The sequence below is a fragment of the Diadema setosum genome, chromosome 22, assembly GCF_964275005.1.
Source record: "Diadema setosum chromosome 22, eeDiaSeto1, whole genome shotgun sequence".
Lineage (NCBI taxonomy): Eukaryota > Metazoa > Echinodermata > Echinoidea > Diadematoida > Diadematidae > Diadema > Diadema setosum.
The window spans coordinates 22,650,248-22,659,579 of record NC_092706.1 but is presented as its reverse complement, the minus strand read 5'-3'; the positions used below and the strand labels follow the sequence as shown (position 1 = coordinate 22,659,579).

The following is a 9,332-nucleotide window of genomic DNA, read 5'->3' as shown; positions in this document are numbered from 1 at the left end:
GGGGGGGGGTGTCCTTCATGAAAGCAATCCAGAAGGAACCATATCGTGTATAACTTGTGTGTTCATATTTCAGAGCAAAATCTTTGTGATGAGTAGTTGTTGACATAAAAAAAAATGCTATTGATCTTCTTATTCATTTCTAATGACGATAAAAACAAACAGAAATGAAGGGTGTGAATGTCATCAGATACATGTACTTCCCACATGGATTTACTTCCCACATGGATTAGGAAGCAGCCATTATCAACAGTTGGCAGAAGGCGATTATTTCATTGTAATAGCTTCATTGTCTTTGCAAATTGAATTAGAGAGCTGGAATGAACCCATTTTCTTTTCACATTCGACAGGAACTTGGGACTATCTATGAGCCGCTGTTGATCTGCAAAAGTTTTTGGTATGGCTCATCTCACAGCAGTGTCGGGTCTCCTGAAGAAGACCTGGTCCCTCCCTCGGTACCTGGCTCACAAGTCCAGATTTCTGTCGACAAGTTCCAACTTGCAAGCAGAGAAAAAGAAGGTACATTTATATTCTATAAGGGAATTCTTTTTGTCAGGTCAAATAAATGAGAATGATTATTTTCAAAGGGGATGGCTAGTAACTGATCAGTGGGAATGCTGGAGGATGATTGTTCCAATCCTTGTGGGATTCATTTAAGAGTACATTAGGTAACTATTGTTGTGTGGAAATTATTTGCTTCAAAATGGTCTCATATTCAGGCAATGTGCAGTTTAATGTTTCCAGGTTGGCATGCATGTACAGCCAGTGATGAGACCATTCTGAAGCAAATAATTTTCACACAACATATAATGTACTCTTAAATGAATCCCACAAGGATTGGAACAATCATCCCCCAGCGTTCCCACTGATTCCCATTGATCAGTTACTAGCCAGCCCCTTTAATCAATGATAAATAAATATTTTCGTCACTAACTGATCATCTTTGCTAAACATTGTGTCTCTTCAATTATTTGAAGCATGCTATGCATTATGCCCTTTTCTTTATGATGAACAGGAAACAGAAAAAACAACAGCAACAAACAAACAAACAAACAAACAAACAACCAATCAGTTGTATGTAAGTAGTTGCCATGGTAGCTACATTGACAGTCATGTAACTGTAAACATCTGTGTTAGATGGGGCCTTCTGACTCAACAGAATACTGATAGCACTATGCTGGGTAAGAACTCATCGTATCGTCTACATTGGCAATGTGATTACCAAATGTACTAATGAATGGTTTCTCTTTTTCCACAGCCCACTACAGCACACTTGATTCTTCAGGATGGAACAAAATTCACTGGTTACTCCTTTGGACACCAGAAGTCTACTGCTGGTGAACTGGTCTTCAACACCGGTCTCGTCGGGTAAGTGCCTGAAATTTTGTCACTTGTACCATCAAGTGAAGACACACACACACACACACACACACACACACACACAAAACCCAGCCCACATTACCTGTGTAATGATGCAGCTGCTATTTTTTATTATGTCTTAAATTGATAAAACATAATCGGGTGTGTAATAGATATACTTTATATTGATGAAAGATGTAATTGTATTGGCAAGTACTACAAAAAAGACTTGTGAAGGAAAGCCTGATGTCACGATCAGCCAGCCTTACAGATTACTCCCCAAAGAAACAAAATTATCAGAACTTTGCTTATTAAGTCACTCTTGCTGTATTACATACGTGTATAACATACGTGTATGTGTCAGGAAGATGTATAAGATTTACCATGTTTTGGTTTATTTATTCATTTGTTTTATGTTTCTGGTCAAGGGGTACTAACTGAGTAAAGCATTTATGCCAAGGATTAATGCAGAGGTTACTCAATTTTCGTGTCTTGTGCTTTAAAGGCATAATTTACCATTTGCAGATGAAACAAAAATGGAGCATTAGTGCTTTAAAATAGTTATAAAATGTGAACTAGGGATAGAAACAACCACTGTAAAAATTTGAATCCATATAATCGATGTTGAGTATATTGAAATACACAAAATCCAGAATAGACTGTCTACAGTTATGGTTTAATGAGAAAAATACTGATATCTCCTTGTATTTTTAAGGCTTTATTGTAAAAATTTTATATGGTAGGGTGTTTTGTGATACAACAGACCTACAAATATGCATAATAATGTGAAATCTTGAACATTTTTTTAATTACTGCTCCCAAAGGTAAACAAGACCTTTAAAGTCAAGATCTATTTAAAAAAAAAGAAGAAGGAATTTATATGAAAATGCTCCTCACAACACCTTTCCGTAATAGATAATTCTTCGTTTTGTTCCCCATTTCTACTCAGGTACCCAGAGTCTTTGACTGACCCAAGCTACAGAGGTCAGATCTTGACCTTGACCTTTCCGATTGTTGGCAACTATGGTGTCCCCGACACCCACGCAATTGACGAACACGGCCTGATGAAATTTGTTGAGTCTGAAAAGATACAGGTTCGTTTAGAGTAGACAATAAATATAAATGTGTGAACAACACTGAATAATTAGTGTTTATTATGCTGGTGAAGGGCAATTTGTCAATCAGTAGCGAATTGAGTTCAGCAATAGAAGGAGAAATGCATGTGTGCACTTTGCATTCATGTTGGGATCATGCACCAGAGGTAATGATTTTTTGATGTGTTGTAAAATTCATGAATAGCACCCAGCTGGTGAAATATGGGAAAAACAAAACAAAACATGAAATATGTGTCATATACAGTAGCCATAATGAACTAATAAAACAATGTGCTATTTTTTTTTTTTTTTTTTTTTGGCCATAGGTATCAGGACTCTTGGTCCAGGACTACTCCTACAACTACAGCCACTGGAACTCGGTCAAATCTCTGTCCGAGTGGCTGCAGGAAGAGGAGGTTCCTGCCCTCTTTGGCATTGACACCCGCATGCTAACCAAGAGAGTCAGGGACAAGGTGAGATTCTCTTTCCCACCGTGGCTGGTGGAACACCCAGCTCATAATCTCAATCCCTTCACTAGGTGATAAATTCTCTTTTCCCCAACGCGGCTAGTGGCACACCCATCCAGCATCTCGAACCCTTCACTAGGTGAGAATTTTTCTGGTGGAACACCCAGCTAATATCTCAAACACTTCATTAGGTGAGATTTCCTTTCCCACCACAGCTGGTGGAAAACCCAGCAGGCATCTCAAACCCTTCACAAGATCCAATTTTCTTTTCCCCACCATGGCTAGTGGAACAACCAGCTAATAATCTCAAACCCTTCACTAGGTGAGATTTTCTTTTCCCACCATTGCTGGTGGCACACCCAGCCAGCATCTCGAACCCATCACTAGGTGAAATTCTCTTTTTCCAATGTGGCTTGTTGAATACTGACCCAGCATCTCAAACCCTTCACTGTGCTGTGTTATTGTTTGGCTGGCACTACGCCCTCTGACGTGCTTTTTTCAGTGATCTGCAGGGCCCCGTTGCAAGAAAGTTGCAATCAATTGCAAATAATTGCTAATTTTGAAACAACCATTCTGATTGGCTCAGGGTCTGCCCTATCAAGAAGACATGCATGCAACAATGATTTTGATTGGCCAGTGACAATCAGTTGCAAGTTGCGTTTAAACGCAAAGTTTCTAGCAACGGGGCCCTGGAGCTGATTTTTTTATTTTTTTTTTTTATTGGATGCCAGTCAGTAGAGGTCAGGTGACCATCATGATTTGTTTCGTATTGCAGCAAACCCTTGTGTAAGATTACCGCATTGTTGCACATGAGTTAGCCTGTCCAGCGTAAATCACATCCAAGTGGTTGGGCAAATTATCTGTATGTCAGCTGCATCCATAAAGGGTGAAGAAAACAACAAATGTCAGGGTGAAAGTTAAACAATCATGCTACATGCAAGAGACAGTAAACTGAGGTACATGTATATGCACATCCATAGGTGTATTCCTAAACTTCGTACTAGTTCCAAGGGGTCTGATAACTTGTTCAATTTTCAATAAGATGCAAATGTAGGAGACTTTGACGTTTTAGCATCTACACAAATGAAGCAAGTACTTAGAACACAATATATATAAATTTTGGTCAGATTGGAAGAATTGGTTAGTAGCTGGTTGAAAAATATTATGCCCTATACGTTGTTCCCAACAGACTTTATTCTGAGAGATTAGATGCAGATTTGATGCAAATTTGCTTCTGCTGTGGACAATTTGTGTGTGTGTGTGTGTGTGTGTGTGTGTGTGTGTGTGTGTGTGTGTGTGTGTGATCGCACCCACCCACAATATTGCCGAGTAGCTGTAAAGCTTATGGGAGATATATATTGTTTGTGTACTTCTTTCCCATGAATTTTGATTCAAACTGTCTTACTAGGGAAAGCATGCACATCTCTTACACACCTCCCTACAAACCTCTTGGCTTGTTCTGATTTCTTAGGGTACAATCTTGTGTAAGATTGAGTTTGAGGGTGACCCTGTAGAGTTCGACGACCCCAACCAGAGGAACCTGATGGCGGAGGTTTCGACCAAAGAGGTAAAGATCTACGGCAAGGGAAACCCGTACAAAGTGGTGACGGTGGACTGTGGCATCAAGCATAACATTATTCGCAGTCTCATTCAGGTGGGTGTACGAAGAAAAAAACTTGTTTTACCCACACATCAAAGTGTAAATTAATGATCACTGTTGATGTTTAGAACAAGACTCCCTTGTTCTTTGAAGATTTCCATGGTGGTAGAATGACCTGCTTTTCCAAGTGAGTCTTTGAGTGGTGAGTGGTTTCACTGTACATCATGTATTTTGTAGATGTGGAGTTTGGCCCTAATAAGGACCTACTCAATCTCAATGTTTCTGTAGGCATGTTCTTGTTGTCTGCAAGAGTATGAGTTTGAGTGTGGTCCTGAAAAAGGGCCACACTCACATTGAAGAAAAAAAGCATGGTGTACAGTGAAATTATTCCCTGCTTATAGACTCACTTTGAAAAGCAGGTCCAAGAGATCTGATGATGGCTGCCCTGTTTCTGTTAAAGTTGCCTTGTTGAAACACTCAAACTAGAATGTGACCCCCATAGATACACAAGTTACAGTTCTTTGTTAGAGTTACTAATCTAGCAGCAGAGTTCTGGAGCAGCTTGAAGCAATGTTTTTGGTAATCATATGCATTTCCCCAAAATTGCACACACTAACCACCGACTACTGGTATATGCCTGGTAAGCAAAACAGGTGGGATGTCATACCAGTCTGCTGTAAAACCAGAAATGTTTGTGCGCATTATAATTTCATGAGAGCCAAGATTCACAAAATGAAGATGCACACGAAAGTTGTTGTCTACACTATAATGCCTGGATGCCAAATTCCGAAAATATCATGCTGCGGAAAAAGACAGTTGGCTTCAATTCATGAAAGTTTCATGCTGCAAAATTAATATTTCTTGCTTTACAGTATGTGACTTTGATAAGTAATAATGTGCAATTGTTATGTCATTTCTTCTGTAGAGGGGAGCAGAAGTTCACCTGGTTCCATGGGACCATGACTTTAACCAGATGGAATACGATGGCCTCTTCATCTCCAATGGACCGGGAGACCCCGCTCTGGCTAAGACCACCATAGAAAACCTGCAGAAGGTGAGTAGACTGTGTTGTTTTGTGAATGAAACTGTCTAGCAGGAGCGAGGATTATGTGTCATTGGTCTAGCTTTTTGTGCTGAGGATACATTAGAGAGGTATTGCAGACGATTTTCAATATTTCACATCATGTATTGCATAAATCAACAGCTCCATGTACAGACTTGCGGAATATTTTTCGGTCTTTGAGCAGAGAAACCAATACTCTGAAAAATCTTAAACAATTACTCTGAACAGTGTTGATGACATAAGATCCTCACATACTTCACAAATGTACCAGTTTAATTCCATTATCTTACCACTTGATTGACAAGATCACATGTGTAAAATGTATGCATACCTTCTTCTTTTGTTCTGTTTCCTTGAGCCCCAACTCATGCATTTTTATGGTGAGGCTGCCATGTCATCATACTTACTCATTTCAATTTGTTTTAAATTTTAATACAATCTTATTCCTCATTCCAATCACTATAAATTCTGAAACTCTGTACTCGGGTATAAGTAATTTATCCTTGTTCAAATGTGAAAATCTGAAAATTAATCTGGAGGTCTCCTTTAACCCTTTGTGTGCTATAGATGGAGCGTAGCCTAGTTTGCCAAACCTTTTTTTTTTTTTTTTTTTTTGGTCAGCACTCGGTTTAAAATCTCTCCAAACATAACCTCCGAACACAACCTAGTTGTAAAGTTAGCCAGCTACAAAGTAGGAACTCCGGTGTAGCGATATTGACCGATTCTGTGACACGCTATGTGTATTTTTGGCATGGGCAGCGCCATTACGCGGTGTCTCAGCCGACCCCCCCCTTCCCATTCCCCACCCCTCTCCCTACATTAGCACGTGCGCAGAATGAAAAACTGATGCATGGTTGCTTTAGCCAATGGGCGTCTCGTACTGAGTGCGCGAATGCTTGCTTAGTGCGCGAACCTTTGTTACAAGTGCACGATAAACATGTTGCCCTGGGGGTGGGGGAGAGCAGGGGGGGTCGGCTGAGACACCGCAATTTGAGCTCATGGCTGCGCCCAGTGCCATAAAATGTCTGCTGCCCTCAACGAACCCGAATCGGTCAATACCTCGGTCCAACAGGAAGGCCATGGTGGCACAGTAGGGTTAGGTAATCTCTGTTCATTGATGATCAGTTTCCAGACACGTGTTCGTCTTCTACAAAGTCACTCCAGCATGCATGCCAATCGATAATCGAAGCACAGTAAGCATTTTGGTCAGCAAAATCACTCACAATTTGCTGGCATAGAACACTATAAATTTTTGGTACGGAGTATTTAATAACTAAACTTCTGCAGTTCAGTGCATTGTACATGCCTATACTCTTTGGTACTCCTGCCAGGGATTTTCTTTTGACATCAGATGGTCAGTCCGAGAACAGCATACTTGCCAACTAATAAGATTTTATCAGATTCAGTAAGATTTCTTACATTAAAAATAGCAAAATAAAATTTTTTGTCAGAGAAATAAGATTTAAAAAAATATTTAGATATACATGTACCTTTCATGTGTATTTTCTGAAGATTTGTCCGAAAGTAAGATTTTTAACTTCAGTTTGCATATAAAATAAGATTTTTGCAATCCACGGGTAAGATATTTCATCTTGAAATGTTGGCAGGTATGGAACAGGTGTTTGCTGCACCCATGGTCAGCTCTTGTATCTCGTAGTCGATGCCCTCCACAACATTGTTTGTACGGAGATGCTGACACCTGCTGCTTTATGTCACATACTAAATCCCTTTGTCATCTTCACTGGCAGGTTCTGGCTCAAGACAACCCCAATCCTCTGTTTGGTATCTGCATGGGGAACCAGCTCACTGGTTTGGCTGCTGGTGCCTCATCCTACAAACTCCCGCTGGGCAATCGGTGAGTGTTTTTTGAAGCAGAGTGCCACTCCTGGTTTGCTGACTTTGATAAAGTAGTATTATTACCTGTACCAAGGGAGGAGGTTATGTTTTCATCAGTGTTAGTTTGTTGGTTTGTCCGTGTGCAAAATAACTTGAAAAGTTGTCAACGGATTTTGATGAAACTTACAGGAAGAGTTGAGAATGACACAAGGAACAGATTTCATTCATTCATTCATTCATTCATTCATTCATTCATTCATTCATTCATTCAGATTTTGGTAGTGATCCATGAAATTTTGTGGATTTCATTAAGGATTTTTGATATTTTGGCAGGTGGGGTCAATGAACTTGGGACTACAATCTGCAAATTTTTTTAGGTTTGCACATATGCGCACTAAAATGCATGCTCTAGTTTCTGCCAGGGCGAGGCGCACAGCACAGCAGGAAGTTGATGATGTAACAGAAGGCTTTTATATTGGGAAATTGGGCAATTTTTCAGCATGCATACGTGTGGGTTGAAATCACTGATCTCTATGGAAGAACAAGATAAGCGGTTGAAATGGGAGATTCTACATGAGAATTCTCACTTCTGTTGTGCAGGAATTGATTATCAGTTGTTGTTTCTGCATATGTCACCCGTTTCTATACTAAATTTTTTGTGAGGCAAATGCGTCACTTCTTTAAATCATAATTGTTGACACATAATGTATGTATGATGTTGATGACATCTTCAGACAAGTTATATTTCTGAAGTGCTGTGTGCATACTGCGCTTGCACTATTCCTCAAAGAGTGCCCTTCATTTCAGTAGTATGTATCTTCTTTAAATACTTGTGTGCTTGGTACTCTGCAGGGGACACAATCAGCCAGTCATCAATATGCTGAATGGACAGGCCTTCATCACATCTCAGAACCACGGGTTTGCCATCAACAGTGACCAGCTGCCTCCAGAGTGGTCACCAGTTTTCATTAACGCCAACGACAAGACAAATGAGGTGAGACTAAGAGGCTGTTTATAGGCCTTCTCGTTCAGTAGAGGCTTAGCGATTTGATGATATTGAAATGCATCATTTCATTTACAACAATGTCTCTTGTAAAAGGCACACTTTTTAATTTAAAAATTCATTGATTTATTGATTTACTGATTGGTTCGTTCCTTCATTCGTTCGTCCGTCCGTCCGTCCGTCCGTTTGTTCGTTTGTCCGTCCGTTTGTTCGTTTGTTTGTTCGTTTGTTCGTTTGTTCGTTCGTTTGTTCATTCGCTCGTTCGTTCCTTTATTTATTTATTCTTTTTTGTTGTTGCAATACTCGTACATTGGAGTTGGCTTTATAAGGACCCAGCATAACTGCTACCTCTCCCTTCATGGGGGGGGGGGGGGGGGGTGGGGGGTGGGGATCTTGTTAGACTGGTTTCTATGACAAATTTGAAATCTACAAGCTGCTGAATGTAGGCAGAAAAAGAAAGATTCCATGGGAAATTAGCAAGCTGTCCAGTGCATTCGGGAATAGAAAAAAAGGAAACAAATTGATGAACCAAACTAGTGAAGTCTACATCTTTTCTCTGTCTACCAACATCAACCACTTGTTATCTTCTTTCTGTACTTAAAGGGCATCATGCATGCATCAAAACCGTTCTTCACAGCCCAGTTTCACCCAGAGCATCGTGGAGGTCCGACGGACACTGAGGTAAGAATTTTTCGGCTCTGTCTCCATTAAATTTCTGTTTTATGTCTTCACTTGAATCACTTGAAGAACACCTTATTGCTTTTTAGTTTGTAGAATGAATTTTAAGTTTCCACAACCTAATGGGAAGAGTATGACCAATAATGGTATTCACAACTGCAAAATTTTCATGTACTCAATATCTGACAGTCTTGTCATTTTCCCTTCATTTGAATATGTTTGCATTGACACAACA

The 9,332-nt window shown here is 39.9% G+C and overlaps 1 protein-coding gene across 1 annotated transcript in view; it reads left to right on the top strand.

Moving 5' to 3' along the window:
- The first annotated feature begins 396 nt into the window (after positions 1-396).
- LOC140245104 (carbamoyl-phosphate synthase [ammonia], mitochondrial-like) overlaps positions 397-9,332 on the top strand; it is a 132,958-nt gene continuing 124,022 nt past the window's right edge. The window contains exons 1-9 of the mRNA XM_072324701.1: positions 397-516; positions 1,256-1,365; positions 2,306-2,450; positions 2,777-2,923; positions 4,389-4,571; positions 5,443-5,571; positions 7,329-7,435; positions 8,269-8,410; positions 9,023-9,100. Of these exons, the coding sequence (XP_072180802.1) occupies positions 397-516; positions 1,256-1,365; positions 2,306-2,450; positions 2,777-2,923; positions 4,389-4,571; positions 5,443-5,571; positions 7,329-7,435; positions 8,269-8,410; positions 9,023-9,100 (1,161 nt within the window). The remainder of the gene's footprint in view (positions 517-1,255; positions 1,366-2,305; positions 2,451-2,776; positions 2,924-4,388; positions 4,572-5,442; positions 5,572-7,328; positions 7,436-8,268; positions 8,411-9,022; positions 9,101-9,332) is intronic.